A 23,283-nucleotide genomic window follows, 5' to 3' on the forward strand; every position below is an offset into this window, starting at 1 on the left:
ACTCTTGGGGGAAATGCTACTCTAAGAAGCAGTGTATAAACTGGTAAAAACAAAACCCCCAAAGCAGCCTCCCCCCAAAACCAATCACTATCGATAATTATCTACTGAGAAAGAATTTTATAGCTGATCCAGGCCCCAAAGAACTTTTTGGTTTAAGTTACTGCGTTGTGTGACACTGTGTCAGTTAGTTTGTTGTCAGAACCTTTTCTCGGTGTTTTCAAAGTTGTGTTCTTTCTGAACACAACTTTTTTTTTTTTAAACAATCACAGCTTTAATATTCAGAATTAGCTCCAATTAGGGCACACCTGAGGCCCCACCTTTTTTTCCAAACATCATAAAGCTTGCTTCTCTAATGCCCGCATTAGAAACTGCCAAATTCAGGTGATAATGACTGACTCCCTGCTGTATTAAACTCTGAATTAACAGCTTCTGCTTATTCTCATTTGGGTGGTCTTCACTGATTTCCACACAGTGAAAAACAATGTTCCTGCTTGATTGCCACTTTGGAAGATTCCAGAGTGATTGTTTCACAAACAAAAACAGATTCAACTACTGCTATTTTCAGTGGCTGATTCTTCTCAGTAACTTGAGCCTAAGCAATAATTTGTCCTGCTGCTGCTGCTGCTAAGTCACTTCAGTCGTGTCTGACTCTGTGCGACCCCATAGACGGCAGCCCACCAGGCTCCCCTGTCCCTGGGATTCTCCAGGCAAGACCACTGGAGTGGGCTGCCATCTCCTCCTCCAATGCATGAAAGTGAAAAGTGAAAATGAAGTCACTCAGTCGTGTCCGACTCTCAGCGACCCCATGGACTGCAGCCCACCAGGCTCCTCCATCCTAGTTTCCAACATATACTCTATATTCCTTATCCATCTTTATAAGCACCTATACAGGGGCAACTCAAGTCCTCAGATATATTATTAACACATGGTTCATATTATTAGGTAATCTCTCATAATACTTTGGAGAAGGCCATGGCAACCCACTATTCTTGTCTGGAGAAGCCTGTGGACAGAGGAGCCTGGTGGGCTGCTGTCCATGGGGTCTCACAGAGTTGGACACGACTGCAGCGACTTAGCATGCATGCATGCACTGGAGAAGGAAATGGCAACCCACTCCAGTATTCTTGCCTGGAGAATCCCAGGGATGGAGGAGCCTGGTGGGCTGCCGTCTATGGGGTCGCACAGAGTCAGACACGACTGAAGCGACTTAGCAGCAGCAGCAGCATACAGTTATTTACTGAACTGACAGTCCTGCTTTTAAGAAACATGGACTAGGTTTTACTTTTTTTTTCTCTCAGAGTCACAGAACAAATACAGTCAAGAACGTAGCTATACACACATAGTGGAATTTCACAGCTGCAGTAAATTCTTCTGAACAGAAACCTATTAATTGCTGCCCCAATTTAACTAGAACTATTTTGCTACAGTCTACTTATACCAGAAATAAATTCAGAAAAAAATCACCTAAAGGTATTTAATGAAAAAGGGGGGTAGCGATGTCTGGCATGATAGCAATATACACTCAGCTCAATCCTGAATATGTTTGTAGCTTAATGCCTGAGAAGAGTAATGAGTGGAAGCAGCAAAAAATCATGAATTATGAAATAAATATTCAATTATGTTCAAGTTACTTAATAGGAAAAAGCAATCTAGCCCATATCATTTTCCAAGTATTTACTGGATCAGATGAATTTTAATTGATCAAGTAGGGTATTAATGTCATAAACATTTCTATGTAGCATGTTGCTCTTTACCTAAAAAAGATATAAAGACAGGGTCCAATGTATTTAATGCTGGTCGACTCAGAATTTATATGGAACCAGGATCCCAAGGTCAGAAAGATTCAGAGAAAATTAATATTTTAAAATATAAAACATGCTGCTGCTGCTAAGTCGCTTCAGTCGTGTCCGACTCTGTGCGACCCCATAGATGGCAGCCCACCAGGCTCCCCCGTCCCTGGGATTCTCCAGGCAAGAACACTGGAGTGGGTTGCCATTTCCTTCTCCAATGCATGAAAGTGAAAAGTGAAAGTGAAGTCGCTCATTCATGTCCGACTCTTAGCGACCCCATGGACTGCAGCCTACCAGGCTCCTCTGTTCATGGGATTTTCCAGGCAAGAGTACTGGAGTGGGGTGCCATTGCCTTCTCCATAAAACATGCTACCTAGCACTAATACTATATGCATATTTTAGTGTGGGATTATTCTGATTTTCACACGTAGAAATATCTGCAAACATTTTTTAATGTTTCATATTTCAACTAATTGTGAGATATTAAATTTACAAATTACCCATGACACTGAATCATTAATATTTCTCTCCCTATAAAAGCTAAAGATATTACACTGGCAACCATATTTATTTCAAATTCACTCCCACAGATTAAAGAAAAATGCAGGAGAGATTTTGAAAAACTTAAAGTACTCAGACCACAGTATTTTAGACTTGATGATGAGCTAGAGCTCACAGTGTTTAAACAGCACACTATAAACATGACAGTAATTCAACTGGTGAGGAAGATGAAAAAAAGAACTGGAGGCAGGATGGTCACTTAGGAGCTTACCCTCGTAGAAGAAAAGAAAAGCACTATAATGAGTGAATTTATGAGCAACTTACAGAATAGAGAAAATCAATATATAGCTGCAGAATTGAGATTCAGGAAACTTAGGCTGCATCAGTACTTGCTTCCAGCTTTACTGAGGTTTAATAGGTGTACAATTTGATATAGGTATACATTGTGAAATAAACACCACAATCAAGCTAATTAGCATATCCACCTCACAGAGTTACCATGCATCAGTATTTTGGTGCCCCCAAAGCAAGAGGAATAAAACAACCTGCTTTAATTCAATAAATAAATATCTAGACCCCTAAAAGAATTTTGAAAGGATTTTACCAAAAGTCCAAGACTAGTAACTTTATTACAGGCATAAAAGGGGATCTCTGGATGTCCTAAATTGGTTAAAAAGATAATGAAATGTCTTCACAAATGTACTGACAATAACAAACCCATTAAGGACACAATTGAAGAAGGAATATGCGCAAGAAAATAGAGGCCAGGGGAAGACACAAATCAACTATTACAGGTAGTTTTTTGTTTGTTTTTAAATCTAGGAGCTTGAAAAGGAGTACTGTATTTGTTACTGTGACTCAAATAAAAACAATTGTTGCAATATTTTAGGGCAGAAAAATATTTTTCAATTAAGGGGACACACAAGGTATGCATATACTGTGTGTGCATGTAACAATTTTTCTAGGTAGCTTGTGGAATTACTTAGACCACTGTCACCCATTTACCAAGTAACTGATAAGCTGGGAACTCAAGCATTGTCTCCACTTGATTAAACCTGGAAACCAAAGCCATCAAGGGTTCAGAATTGATAAGTGCCACATCACCCAAACTGGGCTCTACTCAAGATATGGAAAAACAGACTTTAAGATGCTTCAAAATAAAGGAGGCTACAGAAACTTATGGAGGAGAATAGAAATTTCTGCTGCTTAATGGGAAAAGAAATGGGAAACAAGAAGTGGTATCAAAATCTTGAAGTGGCAATATATTCTGCAGAAAACGGCACTGTGGGTTCCTGATAAGGAAAAATAATTGAAAAGGAAAATTATCATTTAGCTTAAGTATAACCTCTAGGACTAAGAAGCTAAATGCATTTAAGATTTTGTCAACCAAATACATCCATTTGGTGCGGGAAAATGGAATCTGAGTATGAAAAAAGAAGTTTGTTTCTAAAGTCTGTTTTTAAAGATCTCAGGAGTTACACTGTCCAGTAGTTACTAAATTGAAATTTAAAATAAAATAAGTGAATTAACAATTAACTTCCTTAATCATACCGATCACATTTTAAGCCCTTAACAGCTACACATGGCTAGTGGCTGGCTGTCATATTGGACAGCACTGATTTTATAACATTTCCATCACTGCAGAAAGTGTTACTGGACAGAACTGATCTGGAGAAAGAAATTCTAGAAGTCTTTTTGAACCAAAAAATTATGATTCCATTTTTGTGAAAGAACCAGCCTAAAAGCAAGCAAACAGCAACTTATAATCATCACTCCAAATCCTTTATGATAGTTTGACAGGAATTATTTTCAAACCACTGTAAAGTGAATTGCATTTCACATTTGAAAATAAGTCAGGTCAAAGTCATTTGGCTTACCTTTCCAGAAACTTTTGATTTATGATCTACAAAAGAAAAAAAAATTTACTAAACTATCGACCAAAAACATACTAAGGCAGTCACAAAAGAAAATTTTAATTAGCATTGTTTTAAGAAGATATTAACTAAAAATATTAACCCCCGAAAGCATCAACTTTAGATATTAAATGTTTTAACTTTTACAGTGTGGTTCAAATAGTTCTATTTCATTTTTGTTCACTTTCCAAGGTAAAACTATAAACAGTTTAAAGAAAAAGAAAATAATCTAAATGAGAAGAGTACCAAAGCATACTCTGAGTTTTAAAACTAATACTAAAAATGACTTTAAAACTATGGTCTTATTATAAATTGAATGTTCTCAAATAATACATTGTTTACATGTACGAATGTAAATACATAAATTTCACCCATATTACTCATTAGACAATAAGCATGTTTGCTATACACAAATATAACAAAGAGATGTTACATATGAAATATACTGGAACATTAAATTATATGAATAAATACTGACAGTGGTAAGCAATGATGTGATTTGACTCTACTTGGCTAAAAATAAATTTGAGAAAATTAGGGAAACCAGTTTTTTTCAAAGTATCATTTAAATATTCCACTACAAGCAAAAAACCTGTTACAAAATAATACATTTTATGTAGGAATCTAAAAGTTTATATTTTAGATTTCCAGTAACATAGCATACCATATGGAGACAATATAAGCTTGGTTTTTCCATTCAATAATTCCGTTTCAAGCTTTAAACCATCTCTGCAAAATAAAAGAAAGTTGTCTGTCATTTTTAAGAAATAGCAACATTTTAAATAGCCAGAAATGTTCATTTGAACCTTGAAAGTAAATTTGTTCTTTTGAATTAATACAAGAACCTTGTAAATATTAAACCATTAAAAAAAAATGTGTTTTTTTTTTTAATTGAGGTATAGTTGAAATCATTCTTTTAATTTAAAACATTTTTCAAGATAAAATTTAAAACTACATAGAAAAAATTCTTGAAACTTTCCTACAAAGAATTTATCGTATTCAACCTGAAACTTCTTTTTGTTCAGTTCAGCTGCTCAGTCATAAAGGAATAAATTAATCTGGTTATTCTAACATCATTTAATTCTTTTAACTCCAGACTGGAAAAAAAAATAATGCTGTTAGGAAATTCCTCACCCATGTTAAAGGAGCAAAACCTCTAGTTACTATTTATTAATTTCATAATGGTCTCATGACTAATACATTCTATCGCCTTAGTAGAGCAGTATTTGGAAGTGAACCTGTAAAAGTGCCACTAGGGTTATAAACTGCTTGAGCATGGAGTTTTATTTTGAATATTTCAACTAATACACATTCAGACTTAGTGACACTTTTTAAAGTATCACAGTAATACACCTATATTTTCCTCTCTGTACTTTATCTGTGCCTGTTAAATGCAAGAGAACAAAGTAACAGTAGTTACTGTCAACAAAAATTGCATGTTTGTTAAAGTTCTAATAAAAATTTCACTAAAACCAAAAGCAGCAGTACACACAGTTATTATGCTATTTTAGTAAGGTGAGGGGAGCAGGAGAGAGGAAGGGAAAAAGTAGGTCAGTAAGTATCAACAGGGACAAAAATGACAACCACAGTAAAAAAAAAAAAAAAATTAAACCCAGCAGACCAAGAAAAAGGAATATGAAATTTGCTGTGATGCTAAAGGTGGGGGAAATCAAACGACCTCAACTTATGATTAAGAAAGAACACTGGAAAGAATGGGTTTTAAGGGTTTTCCGGTTGCACAGTTATAAACAGTTCACGTTTACACTGGTGAAATTTAAACAAAAGACTTTGAATGAAATTGTGAAGTACCTTTATTCAGTACTACTGCATTGCAACGCCTTCAGGGGCTGTCTTATTTATTTGCTATCCCTGGATTCTATTTGCTAAATGAGGTGCATGTGTGTAAGTTTGGTGACTTTTCATCTTCTTAAAATATCAAACTTCCCAATCAAGAAAACTATGCAACGGTCCTTTTTATTTGGTTTCCCCGATGGCTCAGACGATAAAGAAACTGCCTGCAATACTGGAGACCAGGGTTCAATCCCTGGGTCAGGAGAGTCCCCTGGAGAAGGGAATGACAACCCACTCCAGTATTCTCGCCTGGAGAATCCCATGGACAGAGGAACTCGGCAGGCTACAGTCCATGGAGTCACAAAGATTCGAACCACCACCACCATTATCTAATGAGGGCCTGCAAGATGTCAAACACAAATGATCCACGGCTCCTCGAGAAGCCTAGGCTCTTTGCACTGCAGGTGCTAAGCTTCTCTGGGCGCTCCAACATTGCAAAAACACCCCACGACAGCGACGCAAAGCACCAGAACCTGGGCCATGATTTCTCCCCGGGAAGCTGCTAAGCTTTATCTCTCCACCTGCCCTCACCTTTTACCTCCTCTCACGCCTCTCCTCCTTCTCCCTCCTGAGATACAGGAGGAAGCGAAAAGGAGTTATTAATTTGAAAAGTAAAGGGCCGGCCAGCCCCTTGTCCCTCTGCACTTCAGGGAGCCGGCACTGAGGCTTGGGACGACACAGGACTGGAAAGTCCCCCGAGAAGGACTCTAAGGGCCAATTAAGCCTCGCCCTTCCACAGACTACCACCTTTCTCTCCCCAGCTTACCCCAAGTTCATGGCCTGACCTCTCGCGCTCTCCACAGGACGCTCAAGCCCCTTGTGTACGCCGGTTGCTGCCGTCGCTCAACAAGCACCACACCGATTGGATACAGTGATGCTGGCGAGCTAGGAGAGCGGGCCAATCAGGATTGAGTATACTGGCGCCTGCGCTTGGGGGCGAGGCTATCCTTTCGCTCCACTTGGGATTTGTGGTCCTGATTCTGGAATGGTGGTAGTTCTTCCCTGGGAATTGCAGCCCCTAGAGTTCACAGAGAGCACTCAGAGAAGTGCGTTAGCTCAAGTGGAGGTGGCAAAAGTAGGGAGAAACAAAAAGCAATAACACTGTTTGGAAATTAACACTTGCTATATTGTACATTTGGGAGAGAGGCTAATTTTAGTGTAAAATAAGTTAGGGAGGGGGTACTGGATGGGGAAGATCCTCTGGAGAAGGAAATGGCAACCCACTCCAGTATTCTTGCCTGAGAAATTCTATGGACAAGGAGAGCGGTGGGCTACAGTCCATGGGGTCGCAAAAGAGTCAGACATGATTTAGCCACTAAACAACTGGAGAGAGACTCCTAGGGCAGGTATATAATATATCTTATTTCTAGCTGTGGCCACGGCATGAAGCCCAGTACACTGTAGCTCTTCTTAAACAGCAGCAACAACTTCAAGTGCTAAATAGTGCCATACCTGGATAAGGGCCTTGTGTGTCTTGTTTAAGCTTTACCACTTTATCCCTGAAGCACGGAGAGGTCCAGGAACTTGCCTAAGGTCACTTATCAAGCACTGTAACTGGAGAGCCCTCTTTTCAGTCTAGTGTTAGAGGAGTCTCCTATTCATCCTTCAAATCTCAATTTAAATGTCACTTCCTCCACGGAGCTGGAGGACTTCTCTAGTGGGTAAAATTAGGAGCCCAGTCTTTGGACTTCCCAGTCCCCGCCCTTTGAATCAGGGTACTAACACGTTTTAGATCCTGTGTCAGGGAGAGCCTCGGAGGAACACAGTTGGTTTTTGACTACTCTATACTTACAGCACTTAGAACTGAACAATATAGAAAGTAAATATTTAAGTGAATAAACAGCATAAATTTTTAATGGCAACAAAAACTTTATTAAATTTGGCAATGCTATTTCATGATGAAGATGCCCCTAGACATAATGAAGTAACTAAAAGTTTATGAATTTTTCATCTATCTTTTCTTAAATGATTTTTACAAACATAGTTGTAATAAATGTGGCACACTGAATTCTTATAGTACATTCAATAAAAACTGAAAGACATCCTTGAATATTCATTTATGTATTGGGTCTGTGGAAAATAAACTTAGAAACATTTGATAATTTATTTGATTAAATGAACAGATACCCATGAATATTTGATCCTCTGTTGTTTTTGTTTTAAGTAAAAGTCATCTGTGCATAGGGGGAAAAAAAGCTAAAAGGATTTAAACCAACATGTTAGCAGAAGTATTTCTGGGAGCTAACATAGTGTGACTTCTAAAATTTTGTTTCTAACTTTCATTATTATGAAAATGTTTAAACAAAAACAAGAATAGTTCAATGAACACCCTCTACCTAGATGTTACAGTTGTTAATATTTTGCTACATTTGCTTTTTCTCTCTGCACATAGACACACACGTACACCCACGTCCTCACCAGTTTATAGGTACATGCATGTACATACTCACCTTTTTTTGCATCACTATTTGCAAGTAAGTTACAGACATTAACACTTTGCCCGTAAACCTGAAAGCATGTATTACTAATAAGATACAGCCGCAGCACTATTATTACACCTAAGAAAATTATCAATTTTATGATAATATGGAATGTTCCAATTCCTAATTTTCCCCATTTGTTTTAGGAATATATTCTATATAGGTGAAGGGAATTAAGAAATAAAACCCTCTAGTTATAAAATAAATAAGTTACATGGATATAATAAACAGCATAAGGAGTATGGTCAATAATACTGTAGTAACTTTTAGTGGGAACAGATTGTTACTAGCCTTACCACATTGATCATTCCATAATGTATGCAGATATATAAAATCACTATGTAGTACACTTCAAAGTTATAGAATATTATATAGCAACTATATCTCAATAAAAAGAGAACATTTTAAAATGTTATTATGTAGGGTTTCCCTGGTGGCTCTGTACTAAAGAATCCACCTGCTAATACAGGAGACACACATTCGATCCGTGATCTAGGAAGATCCCACAAGATGTGCAGTGCCTAAGCCCCACAAGCCAGAGCTACTGAAGCCGGTGAGCCCTAGAATTTGTGCTCTGCAACATGAGAAGCCATAGCAATGAGAAGCCTGTGCACCTCTTGCACTTCAAATTGGTACAAGACTATTTCAGTCCCCAAGTGTATTGTGAGGCAGGAACGAAGGATCAGTTTCCCAGTGTAGCACCGTTTAACACTCCATCCTTCTTTATGGTCTGCCTGAGATCCACTCCTCCAGGGAAGAGAGTTTAGTTAAATACTTTGAATTGATTGTGTAAGGGTATGTGAATTTTGGAGGTACTATAAGCATACCTTGCTTTTATATGCAACAGACTTGCCTCAGGTCTTACTACCCTGTGGGTGCAAGGAGTGTCACCTTGGCAATAATCATGCTCCAAACTGCACTGGTGGCATCTTGGCCAAGGCTAACTACTTCTGGATTTCACCACCAGTGCATTGGAGCCCTGGAGGTATCCAAGTCCTTTGTTCTGTTTCGTGCACAGCATAGTTTTCCAGCGCTTTGGATCCAGGCTGCCTGGGGTCAGATCCCAGCTTTGTTGCATACTAGCTGTGTGATCAAAGGAAGTTATTAACCTGCTTCAGTTTTATCTTTGAAACAATGAAGATGAATACTACTATTCTACTTCATAGGGCTGTTATAAAGGTTACATGAGTTTAAACACATGCATAAGTCCTCTTGGAGGAGGTCACCATTAGCCCTACCATGGAGACATCAGACTCCAGGACTGGGCTGCCACAGGCCAAACTACAGGGAGGGATTGCAGTACTAACTATGAGCAGAAAATTTAATTAAAAGGTTTACTGAACATGGCCCATGCTTTGAAAACATTAACAATATGAAAAGGCAAAAAGATATGACACTGAAAGATGACACCTCCGTGTCAGTAGGTGTCCCATATGCTATTGGAGAAGAATGGATAAATAGCTCCAGAAAGAATGAAAGGATGAGACAAAGCAGAAACAACACCCAGTTGTGAATGTGTCTAGTGGTGAAAGTAAAGTTCAAGGTTGTAAAGAATTATATTGTACTGGAACCTGGAATTTTAGGTCCATGAATCAAGATAAGTTGGATGTTGTCAAACAGGAGATGGCAAGAGTTAATGTGGACTAAAATGGACCAGAATGGACAAATTTAATGAGATTACCATTTTATCTACTGCTGTAGATTAGAATGCCTTAGACGAAAAGAAGTAAACCTCAAAGTCAACAAAAGAGTCCTAAATGCAGTCAGTCAGTTCAGTTGCTCAGTCATGTCTGACTCTTTGCAATCCCATGAACTGCAACACACCAGGCCTCCCTGTCCATCACCAACACCTGGAGCTTGCTCAAACTCATGTCCATCGAGTCGGTGATGCCATCCAACCATCTCATCCTCTGTCGTCCCCTACTCCTCCTGTCTTCAATCTTTCCCAGCATCAGGATCTTTTTCACTGAGTCAGTTCTTCCCATCAGGTGGCAAAAGTATTGGAGCTTCAGCATCAGTCTTTCCAATGAATATTCAGGACTGATTTCCACTAGGATTGACTGGTTTGATCTCCTTGCAGTCCAAGGGACTCTCAAGAGTTTTCTCCAACACCACAGTTCAAAAATATCACTTCTTCGGTGTTCAGCTTTCTTTATGGTCCAACTCTCACATCCATACATGACTACTGGAAAAGCCATAGCTTTGACTAGAAAGACCTTTGTTGGCAAACTAGTGTCTCTGCTTTTTAATATGCTGTCTAGGTTGGTCATAGCTTTTCTTCCAAGGAGCAAGCGTCCTTTCATGTCATGGCTGCAGTCACTATCTTTGGTGATTTTGGAGCCCAAGAGAATAAAGTCTGTCACTGTTTCCATTTTTACCCCATCTGTTTGCCATGAAGTGATGGGACCAGATGCCATAATCTTAGTTTTTGTAATGTTGATTTTAAGCCAGCTTTTTCACTCTCCTTTCACTTTCATCAACAGGCTCTTCAGTTCCTCTTCACTTTCTGCCATAAGGATGGTATCATATGCATATCTGAGGTTATTGGTATTTCTTCTGGCAATCTTGATTCCAGCTTGTGCTTCATCCAACCCAGCATTTCACATAATGTACTCTGTATATAAGTTAAATAAGTAGGGTGGCAATATACAGCCTTCCAATATACGGTCTCCTTCTCCATTTGGAACTAGTTCATTGTTCCGTGTCCGGTTCTAACTGTTGCTTCTTGACCTGCATACAGATTTCTCAGGAGGCAGGTCAGGTAGCCTGGTATTCCCATCTCTATAAGAATTTTCCACAGTTTGTTGTCATCCATACAGTCAAAGGCTTTGGCATAGTCAATAAAGCATAAGTAGATGTTTTTCTGGAACTCTCTTGTTTTTTGATGATCCAGTGGATGTTGGCAATTTGCCAGTTTGAACATCTGGAAGTTCTTGGTTCATGTATTGTTGAAGCCTGGCTTGGAGAATTTTGAGCATTACTTTGCTAGTGTGTGAAATGAGTACAATTGTGTGGTAGTTTGAACATTCTTTGGCATTGTGTTTCTTTGAGATTGGAATGAAAACTGACCTTTTCTGGTCCTATGGGCACTGCTGAGTTTTCCAAATTTGCTGGCATATTTCTTGCAGCCCTTTAACAGAATCACCTTTTAGGATTTTAAATGGCTCAGCTGAAATTCCATCACTTCCACTAGTTTGTTTGTAGTGATGCTTCCTAAGGCCCACTTGATTTCGCACTCTAGGATGTCTGGCTCTAGGTGAATGAACATACTATCATGGTTATCTGGGTCATTAAGATCTTTTCTGTACAGTTCCTCTGTGTATTCTTGCCACCTGTTCTTAATATCTTCCGCTTCTCTTAGTTCCATACTGTTTTTGTCCTTTATTGTGCTCATCTTTGCATGAAATGTTCCCTTGGTATCTCTGATTTTCTTGAAGAGATCTCTAGTCTTTCCCATTCTACTGTTTTCCTCAATTTCTTTGCATTAATCACTTAGGAAGACCTTTTTTAAAAAATCTCTCCTGGCTATTCTTTGGAACTCTGCATTCAAATGGGTATATCTTTCCTTTTCTCCTTTGCCTTTCACTTTTCTTCTTTTCTCAACTATTTGTAAGTCCTCCTCAGACAACCACTTTGTCTTTTTTGCATTTCTTTTTCTTGGGGATGGTCTTCATCACTGCCTCCTGTACAATGTCAGGAACCTCCGTCCATAGTTCTTTAGGCATTCTGTCTATCAAATCTAATCCCTTGAATTTATTTGTCACTTCCACCATATAATCATAAGAGATTTTATTTAGGCCATATTGAATGGTCTAGTCGTTTCTCCTACTTTCTTCAATTTAAGTCTTTATTTAAATGCAGTACTTGGGTGCAGTCTCAAAAAAACAGAATGATCTTGGTTCATTTCCAAGGCAAACCGTATAATATCACACTAACCCAAGTCTATGCCCCAACCACTATTGCCAAAGAAGCTGAAATTGAACAGTTCTGTGAAGACCTACAAGACATGCTAGAATTAACATTAAAAAAAGCTGTCCTTTCATCATCAAAAAAACTGTACTTTCATTGCAAAAGTAGGAAGTCAAGAGATACCTGGCAAGTTTGGCCTTGAAGTACAAAATGAAGCAAGGGCAAAGGCTCACAGAGTTTTTCCAGAGAAAGCACTGGTCATAGCAAACAATCTCTTCCCACAACACAAGAGATAACTCTACACATGGACATCCTCAGATGGTCAATACCAAAATCAGATTGATTATATTCTTTGTAGCTGAAAATGGAGAAGCTCTATATAGTCAGCAAAAACAAGACCAAGAGCTAACTCTGGCTCAGATCTTGAGCTCTTTATTGCAAAATTTGGACTTAAATTGAAGAACGTAGGGAAAACCATTAGGCCATTCAGGTATGACTTAAATCATATCCCTTATGATTATACAATGGAAGTGTCAAATAGATTCAAGGGATTAGATCTGATAGAGTGCCTGAAGAACTATAGATGGAGATTCATAACACTGTATAGGAGGTGGTGATCAAAACCATCCCCAAGAAAAAGAAATGCAAAAAGCCAAAATGATTATCTGAGGAGGCCTTACAAATAGGTGAGAAAAGAAGAGAAGTGAAAGGCAAAGGAGAAAAGGATATATATACCCATGTGAATGTAGAGTTCCAAAGAATAGCAAGGAGAGATAAGAAAGCATTCCTAAATGAACAATCCAAAGAAATAGAGGTAAACAGTAGAATGGGAAAAAATAGAGGTCTCTTCAAGAAAATCAGAGATTCCAAAGCAACACTTCAAACAAACATGGGCACAATAAAGGACAGAAACTGTATGGACCTAATGGAAGCAGAAGAAATTAAAAACAAGTGGCAAGAATACACAGAAGAACTATACCAAAAAGGTCTTAATGACCTGGATAACCATGATGGTGTGATCACTCACCTACAGCCAGACATCCTGGAGTGTGAAGTCAAGTGGGCCTTAAGAAGCATCACTACGAACAAAGCTAGTGGAGCTGATGGAATTTCAGTTGAGCTATTGAAAATCCTGAAATATGATGCTGTTAAAGTGCTCCACCCAATATGTCAGCAAATTTGGAAAACCAGCAATGGCCACAGGACTGGAAAAGGTCCATTTTCATTCCAATCCCAAAGAAAGGTCATGACAAAGAATGTTCAAACTACCACACAATTGCACACATTTCACATGCTTGCAAAATAATGTTCAAAATCCTTCAAGCTAGATTTCAACAGTACATGAACCAAGAACTTCCAGGTGTACAAGCTGGATTTAGAAAAGATAGAGGAACCAGAGATCAAATTGCCAACATCCATTGTATCATAGAAAAAGCAAGGGAATTCCAGAAAAATATTTATTTCTGCTTCATGACTTTGTTAAAGCCTTTGACTGTGTGGATCACAACAAACTGTGGAAAATTCTTAAAGAGATGGGAACACCAGACCACCCTACATGTCTCCTGAGAAACCTGTATGCTGGTCAAGAAGCAACATTAGAACTGGACAATGAATATCTGACTGGTTCTAGACTGGGAAAGGAGTATGTTAAGGCAGTACATTTTCAACCTGCTTATTTACCTTCTTTGCAGAGCACATCATGCAAATTGCTGGGCTGGATGAATCACAAGCTGGAATCAAGATTGCCAGAAGATATATCAATAACCTCAGATATGCAGATTACACCACCCTAATAGCAAAAAAAAGAAAAAAAAAGAAGAGGAACTAAAAAGCCTCTTGATGAGAGTGAAAAAATTTGTCATAAAACTCAACATTCAAAAAACTAAGGTCATGGCATCTGGTCCCATCACTTCGTGGCAAACAGATGGTGCAAAAATGGAAACAGTGACAGACTTTATTTTCTTGGGCTTCAAAATAACTGCAGACAGTGACTGCAATCATGAAATTAAAAAGAAGCTTGCTCCTTGGAAGAAAAGGTATGACAAACCTAGATAGCATAATAAAAGCAGAGACATCACTTTGCTGACAAGGCCTATATGGTCAAAGGCAGCCCACTCCAGTATTCTTGCCTGAAGAAACCTGTGGACAGAGGAGCCTGGCAGGCTACAGTCCCTGGGGTCACAAAGGTCAGACCCAACTGTGGAACTAACATACACACACATGGTTTTTCAAGGAGTCATGTACGGATGTCAGAGTTGGACTATAAAGAAGGCTGAGTGCTGAAGAATTGATGCTTTCCAATTGTCATGCTGGAGAAGACTCTTGAGAGTCCCTTGGACAGCAAGGAGATCAAACCAGTCAATACTAAAGGAAATCAACCCTGAATATTCATTGGAAGGACTGATGCTGAAGCTGAAGCTCCAATACTTTGGTCACCTGAGGTGAAGAGCCATCTTACTGGAAAAGAACCTGTTACTGGGAAAGACTTAAGGCAGGAGAAGAAGGGGGAGACAGAGGATGAGATGGTTGGATGGCATCATTGACTCAATAGACATGAGTTTGAGCAAACTCCAGGAGACAATGAAGGACATGGAAGCCTGGCGTGCTGCAGTCAACGAGGTTGCAAAGACCTGGACACGTCTGAACAATAACTGAGCATGGCCCTGCGCACCAGAGCAAGAGCCAGTTTTACCCACAGCCAGTCCCTCCCACCAGGAAGCTTCCACAACCTCTTATCTTCATCCATCAGAGGGCAGACAGAATGAAAACCACAACCACAGAAAACTAACCAAACTGATCACATGGATCCCAACCTTGTCTAACTCAGTGAAACTATGAGCCATGCTGTGTAGGGCCACCCCAAGACAGATGGGGCATGGCGGAGAGTTCTGACAAAATGTGGTCCACTGAAGCAGTGATTGGAAAACCACTTCAACATTTTTGGCTTGAGAACCCCATGAATGATATGAAAAGGCAAAAATATATGACACCGAAGGATGAGTCCCCCAGGTCCATAGGTGTCCAATATGCTTCTGGGGAACAGTGGAAAAGTAGCTCCAGAGAGAATGAAGAGGCTGAGTCAAAACAGAAATGACGCCCAGTTGTGGACGTGTCTGGTGGTGAAAGTAAAGGTCAATGCTGTAAAGAACAATACTGCATAGGAACCTGGAATATTAGGTCCATGAATCAAGGTAAACTGGATGTCATCAAATAGGAGATGGCAAGAATGAACACGGACATTTTAAGAATCAGTGAATTAAAATGGATGAGAATGAGTGAATTTAATTCAGATGACCTTTATATCTACTACTGTGGGCAAGAATCCCTTACAAGAAATGGAGTAGCCCTCATGATTAACAAAAAAGTCCAAAATGCAGTACTTGGGTCCAATCTCAAAACGACAAAATGATCTAGGTTCATTTACAAGGCAAACTATTCGACATCATAGTAATTCAAGTCTATGACCCAACCACTATGCCAAAGAAGCTGAAATTGAACAGTTCTATCAAGGTTTACAAGATCTTCTAGAACTAATACCAAAAAAAGATGCCCTTTTCATCACAGAGAACTGGAATACAAAAGTAGGAAGTCAAAGAATACCTGGAATTAATAGGCAAGTTTGGCCGTGGGGTACAAAATAAAGCAGGGTAAAGGCTAACAGAGTTCTGCTAAGAGAACATACTGGACATAGCAAAGACACACTTCCAGCAACACAAGAGATGATTCTACACATGGAAATCACCAGATGGTCAATACCAAAATCAGAGTGATTATATTGTTTGCAGCTGCAGGTGGAGAAACTCTGTACAGGCAGCAAAAAAACAGACCAGGAGCTGACTGTGGCTCAAATCATAAACTCTTTATTGTGAAATTCAGACTTAAGTTGAAGACAGTAGGGAAAACTGTTAGACCATTCAGGTATGACCTAACTCATATCCCTTCCACTCATACAGTGGAAGTGTCAAATAGAGGCAAGGGATTAGATCTGGTAGACAGAGTGCCTGAAGAACTAGGGATGAAGGTTCGTAGCACTGTACAGAAGGTTGTGACACAAAATCATTTTGAAGAAAAAGAAACGCAGTACGGCAAAGTGGTTGTCTGAGGAGGCCTTACAAATAGCTGAGAAAAGAAGAGAAGTGAAAGGCAAAGGAAAGAAGAAAAGATACACCCAACTTAATGCAGAGTTTCAGGGAGAGATAAGAAAGCCTTCTTAAATGAACAATGTGAAGAAATAGAGGAAAATAATAGAAAGAGAAAAACTAGAGATCTCTTCAAGAAAATTGGAGATACCAAGGGAACATTTCATGCAAATATGAGCACAATAAAGGACAGAAATGATAAGGACCTAACAGATGCAGAAGAGATTAAGAACAGGGGGCAAGAATACACAGAACTGTACAGAAAAGATTTTATTGACCCTGCTAACCATGATAGTGTGGTCACTCACCTAGAGCCAGACATCATGGAGTGTGAAGTCAAGTGGGCCTGGAATATGAAGTCAAGTGGGCCTTAGGAAGCATTACTAAAAATCAAAGCTAGTGTAGGCGATGGAACTCCAGCTGAGCTATTTCAAATCCTAAAATCTGATGCTGTTAAAGTGCTGCGCTCAGTATGCCAGCAAATTTGGAAAACTCAGCAGTGGGCACAGGACTGGAAAAATTCAATTTTCATTCTAATCCCAAAGAAGGGCAATACCAAAGAATGTTCAAACTACCGCACAACTGCACTCATTTCACATGCTAGCAAGGCAATTCTCAAATCCTTCAAGTTAGACTTCAGTAGCACATTAACCAAGAACTTCCAGATGTACAAACTGGATTTAGAAAACACAGAGGAACCAGAGATAAAATTGCCAACATCCATTGTATCATAGAAAAGGCAAGGGAATTCCAGAAAAACATCTGCTTCATGACTACTCTAAATCCTTTGGTTGTGTGGATCACAACAAGTTATGGAAAATTCTTAAAGAGACAGAAACACCAGACCGCCCTACCTGTCTCCTGAGAAACCTGCATGCAGGTCAAGAAGCAACAGTTAGAATTGGACATGGATGAATGGACTGGTTCCAGACTGGGAAGGGAGTACGTCAAGGCTGTATATTGTCACCCTGCTTATTTAACTTCAATGCAGAGTACATCATGTGAAATGCTAGGCTGGATGAAGCACAAACTGGAATTAAGATTTCTGGGAGTAATATCAATAACCTCAGATATGCAGATGACACCACCCTTATGGCAGAAAATGAAGAGGAACTAAAGAGTCTCATGATGAAGGTAAAAGAGGAAAGTAAAACAGCTGGCTTAAAACTCAGCATTGAAAAAAACGAAGATCATGGCATCCGGTCACATCACTTGATGGCAAATAGATGGGGAAAAGATGGAAACCTTGACAGATTTTATTTTCTTGAGCTCTAAAATCACTGAAGAAGGTGACTGCAGCTTGCTCCTCAGAAGAAAAGCTATGACAAAACAAGACAGAATATTAAAAAGCAGAGACATCACATTGCTAACAAATGTCCATATCATCAAGGCTGTTGTTTTCCCAGTAGTCAGGTACAGATGTGAGAGCTGGACCATACAGCAGGCTTAGCACCGAATATCGATGCTTTCCAACTGTGGTGCTGAAAACTCTTGCGAGTCCCTTGGACAGCAAAGAGAGCAAACCAGTCAGTCCCAAAGGAAATCAACCCTGATAACTCATTGGAAGGGCCGATGCTGAAGCTGAAGCTCCAATACTTTGGCCACCTGATGCAAAGAGCCGACTCACTGGAAAAGACCCTAATACTGGGAAAGACTGAGGGCAGGTGAAGGGGGTGACAGATTATGAGATGGTTGGATGGCCTCATTGATTCAATGGACATGACTTTGAGCAAACTCTGGGAGATAGTGAAGGACAGGGAAGCCTGGCATGCTGCAGTCCATGGGGTTGCAAAGAGTGGTACATGACTTAGCATCTGAACAACAACCATGTTGTTGTTAAATGCCATGTTAGTGTTAGCAGTAATCAATACTGTTACAGAAAAAGTGCTATTTGAGCCCAATAATTTGCAAAGTTTTAGATCACTTACTTTTTTTCTACTTCAAAAACTAAGGTAAAAATTACAGACGTCTTCCTTTCCCAGAAGAGGAAACTGATTGACAGAGATTTAATGTAACTTGCTCATGATCTTAACTGCTGTACTGTGTTTCTCTCTTTTATAGAAATATTCTCCCTGAATTCTACTTAAACAATTAAGAAATGTTTCCCAACAGATGATAGTAGGTTTTGAATTTTTCATTTTAACTGAAGAAAGAACTTGTAAGTCATTTGGTTGTCTATGACTCCCTTGAATTTACTTTAGATTAAGCCAATTTTAAGTATCTCAGCATTGCAGAGACCCTACTATGATAATAAAATTTGCACATCTTGCTCATCCTAAACAACATGGTTACGATTATTTGAGCTATTTATGTCAGTAGAAAAGCATAAGAAAAAAATCTCTATCTGTGCTTTTTCTTAGCCAGCTAAATCCCAAATGTGTAAATCATTTCCTTTTTTCTAAATATGGTACTTCAATTCTGAGTAAACAATTTTTGTCATTGCAAACTGCTGCCTTTATCAAGTACCTGATAAATATCTTTAAGTGAAAAGGGTGTTTCATTTTCGCTTTACTTCTAAGTGTTTGTATCAACCTGGATCCAATCAGGAGAGAAATGCCAGCCACAGAGAAATTTCCACAGTGAAAGTTGAAAACCTAAGGAGATACCACTTCACGTCCACTAGAGTGGCTAACCTGGAAGGTTGACGATACCAAATGTTGGGGAAGATGTGATACTACTCGAACCTTCATCTTTTTAAACTGGAAGTGTAAAATGGTACAATCTCATTGGAAAACACTGTGATAGTTCTTAAAAGAAATATTTACACATCTGCCCTATGACTCAGCAATTCCTCTTGGAAGGTTGCACCCTGAGCCTTTAGTTTACTGATTTCTGAAGCTTTGCTGCAACTGTTCAAAGACTTTTTCAGGAATACATAACTGGGAAGGACTTGCTGATGCCTCCATTCATGGATTTCATTTTCTCCTTACAGACCACCACTGCGGAGCAGTGTTGGTGCTCCATTTGGGAGTGCTGCTCTACAGAGCAAGTTAATGAGCAGTCTTCTTGGCTCCAGGAGCAAATGATACAAACCAAAAGACCAATACATTAGACAAATGCAAAATTAAATTAAGTAAATTGTTCAGGTGTGAAGAGATGAAGGTTTTAATCAGGCAATTATGAGGAATGTCTCAAGAAATACCAAAAGAGCAGAGGAAAAAGAAGAAAACCTCCACAGGAGTTAAGTCAATTAACCCTCTTTGACCTTGGATTCTTCATATAACATATTAGATGGGTTGTCTAAGATTTGTTCAGTTTGTAGATGGATGAGTCTAATCTGTCTCCATGCCTGCTCCTCTACTTGGTTTGGGCCCCTCCCATCTCTCCACAACGGTATTCCAACAGCTTCCTCGTCTCTAGCCAGAAAGATTTCTCAAATGTGAGTCTGCTTAAGTCACTGTGCTGCTTAAAATCTCTCATTTATTTAAAAACTCTGTTGCCCCTGATATAAATAAATAAATAAGACTTCGAGGCAACCAAGACGGGGGAGCCTGGTGGGCTGCCGTCTATGGGGTCACATAGAGTCGGAAACGACTGAAGTGACTTAGCAGCAGGCAACCAAGAAGCTAGCTGGACAGCACTGGCTCTTAAATTTGGGGAAAATACTCTCGGGCACGAGAATATCAGAACACAGTGTTCTCTACTAACCTCCCAAGATGAACTGCTGCTAGCTCAGGGACTTTGCCAATGGTAAACCTTAATAAAGGACACAATGGTAAAACGTGAACATACTTACCTATTAAATGTACACTTTTGCCTATTAAAACTTTTCCCAGTGATAAACATGACACTGCTGCTCAGTCGCTTCAGTCGTGTCCGACTCTGTGCGACCCCATAGACGGCAGCCCACCAGGCTCCCCCGTCCCTGGGATTCTCCAGGCAAGAACACTGGAGTGGATTGCCATTTCCTTCTCCAATGCATGAAAGTGAAAAGTGAAAGTGAAGTTGCTCAGTCATATCTGACTTTTTAGCAACTCCATGGACTGCAGTTCACCAGGCTCCTCTGTCCATGGGATTTTCCAGGCAAGAGTACTGGAGTGGGGTGCCATCGCCTTCTCTGAACATGACGCTAGAGAGTGATTTCTTTGGCGTGGAGGTGGGAGTGGTGGAGAATGGGACCAGGAAGACAAACAGGGAGCATCGATAGCATTGATAATATTCATTTTTAAATATAGGTTGTGGGGACACAGGTTTTATTATGTTATTTTCCATTTTTTTATGTTGTATTAAAAACACACATACATAAAGTTCCTCTCCATGCTTCCAGTACAAGTAACCACAAGCATATATTTTCCCTTGCACTCATTTTCCATACAGCAAGGTGATGTAAGTTTTTCATACGTATATTTTGCATTCTTCAAGTCCAGTTTATATGGGTGATTTTGCACCTAATCTTGACACAGCAGATGGCAGTGTAGGTCCAGTTTCCTATAATAACATGGACATGTTCATAGATGAAATTTATTTTAGCTGGAAAACTATGGTTTTAAATGGTTAATATGGCAAAAGTAAAATTATAGAAACTCATGACTTTCTTCCTGGGGACTTTGAGACGTATTTTCTAATTATATTAAACTCATTAAAATATTTCATTAATAAAGTAAAAGCTAATTCTTAAGCAGGAATAGGAATCATCACTTCCAAAGAATACTGAGCAATCCTCATTTTCACAAGATTGGAGCAATGGTCTGAGTGAGAACTTCAAGTTTGTCTTTGACAAGTAAAACCCCTTCATAACGTTATTTATGAATATCCAGGTTTTCTTACTGTGGTGTAGGATTACATTTTCGGCAAGATTTTTTAAAAAATATCAAACACAAAGAGTTGAATGAAATCAATTTTAAGAATGGCAGATATGAGGTAATAGCCAGTACATTTTCTTTGCATCCCCCTCACCTGTTTTCCAGATTTTTCCAGATTCTTTTGAATCTGCTGCTTCCCTTGAAAAGTGTTAGCTGCTCAGTCGTGTCCAACTCTTTGTGACCCCATGAACTGTAGCCTGCCAGGCTCCTTTATCCATGGATTTCTCTAAGAATACCTGAGTGGGTTGCCATTTCCTACTCCAAGGGATCTTCCCAACTGAGGGATTGAAACTGAGTCTTCTGCATTGCAGGCAGATTCTTTACCCTCTGAGCCACCAGGGAAACCCATCCCTTAGCAAGAACTATAAGGGAGCACAGCAAGATGGAGGAGAGCCCAAGTTCTAATTAAACAGAACCAGATTCAAATTCCTGCTTTGATGCTGATGCCCGTGTGACTTAGGGGAAGTTCACTGGCCTCTATGAGTGTGTTTCTTTTACTGAAAAATGGGGGTAATAACAGAATGTAGCATTTGGGGTTATTGTGATAATGTGTTCACAATATTAGCACAGGTAACTGTTTTGTTTTAATTTAGGTATTTATTTACTTGGCTATGCCCAGTCTTAGTTGCTGCGTGTGGGATACCTTCTGTTGTGGTATATCGGATCCAATTCTCTGACTAGGGATAGAACTTGGGCCCCTTGCTTTGCGTGCCGAGTCTTGGTCACTGGACCACCAGGGAAGTCTCCATATGACTGTTCTCGAAGATTGCTGGGTTCTACTACCCGTGTTATCCCCTTGTATATATTCTCTCCCTCTCGCTGCTTCTATAGAATGTGTAAAAACAAATACCCATCACGAACATCTTTTTCCCCGGCCTTTGGAGTGATGTGTGTTCAGTACACTGCTCTTCATTAGGCCCTATTATGGTTTTTTTTTCTCTCTTTCTTTCTTCTCGTTCTCTCTTCCATTTGGAAATTCCTCTTTTCTCTTATTTTTCTCACCAGTTCTTTTTCATTTACTCCTAATTTCCAAAGAAATTAGTAACAGACCTTGTTTACTCCTTCCCTGTTGGAGACACACCATCTCCTCTTCAAGTCCATGCACTTTTCCCTGGGAAAGGCCCAGAAGAACTGAGAACTCCTTGCGTTAGCTAGAAGATTTGCCAGATGGGCTTTTCTCCCAATATTAGAAATATTTGAAAATGGGTCATGTTACAAAGACACTTGAAAGTGTTAAACCACTGTAGAATTTTCTTTCTGTAGCAGAGATTTCTGTGATAATTTAACTTTGTATTTTACTTTGTACATATTTTTGAAAACTTCATGGATTTGCAGAGCAAGAATTACCTTTTATTTCTATAGAGAATTGTTGGATGTGAACAAAAATTTTAATCATGATATTCTTGAACACAGAACAACAAAACAATCAACTGATTATTTCACTAGTAATATATTGAAATAAGCTCAAATTTATTGAATATTTGCTATATATTAGGCATAGGAATAAGTATCATGAAGAGCATTATCTCAATTTATTCTTTTTAAACAATATTTCTTTATTTGGCTCTGCTAGGTCTTATTCAGTCAGTGCAGTTCAGTTGCTCAGTCGTGTCCGAGTCTTTGCGACCCCACGAATCACAGCACGCCAGGCCTCCCTGTCCATCACCAACTCCCGGAGTTCACTCAAACTCATGTCCATCGAGTCGGTGATGCCATCCAGGCATCTCATCCTCTGTTGTCCCCTTCTCCTGCCCCCAATCCCTCCCAGCATCAGAGTCTTTTCCAATGAGTCAACTCTTTGCATGAGGTGGCCAAAGTACTGGAGTTTCAGCTTTAGCATCAGTCCTTCCAAAGAACACCCAGGACTGATCTCCTTTAGAGTGGACTGGTTGGATCTC

At 39.3% G+C, this 23,283-nt stretch overlaps 1 protein-coding gene across 22 annotated transcripts in view; it reads right to left on the minus strand.

Moving 5' to 3' along the window:
- CCDC66 (coiled-coil domain containing 66) overlaps positions 1–23,283 on the minus strand; it is a 104,328-nt gene that overhangs the window by 32,687 nt on the left and 48,358 nt on the right. For 5 of the 22 annotated variants that reach the window (XM_086367423.1, XM_086367426.1, XM_086367424.1 and 2 more), the window contains 2 exons: positions 4,869–4,933; positions 4,169–4,194 (listed from right to left, as the gene is read on the minus strand). The exons of 1 other annotated variant lie outside the window; for it this stretch is intronic. In XM_086367423.1, the coding sequence (XP_086223549.1) occupies positions 4,169–4,194; positions 4,869–4,933 (91 nt within the window). Of the gene's footprint in view, positions 1–4,168; positions 4,195–4,868; positions 4,934–6,013; positions 6,904–23,283 lie in introns of those variants that run through there. 16 more of the 22 variants (XM_086367436.1, XM_086367431.1, XM_086367425.1 and 13 more) reach the window with 6 other exon arrangements.

The sequence above is a fragment of the Bos grunniens genome, chromosome 22 (assembly GCF_055505025.1).
Source record: "Bos grunniens cultivar Pamir isolate PY7600 chromosome 22, Bosgru_T2T1.0, whole genome shotgun sequence".
NCBI lineage: Eukaryota > Metazoa > Chordata > Mammalia > Artiodactyla > Bovidae > Bos > Bos grunniens.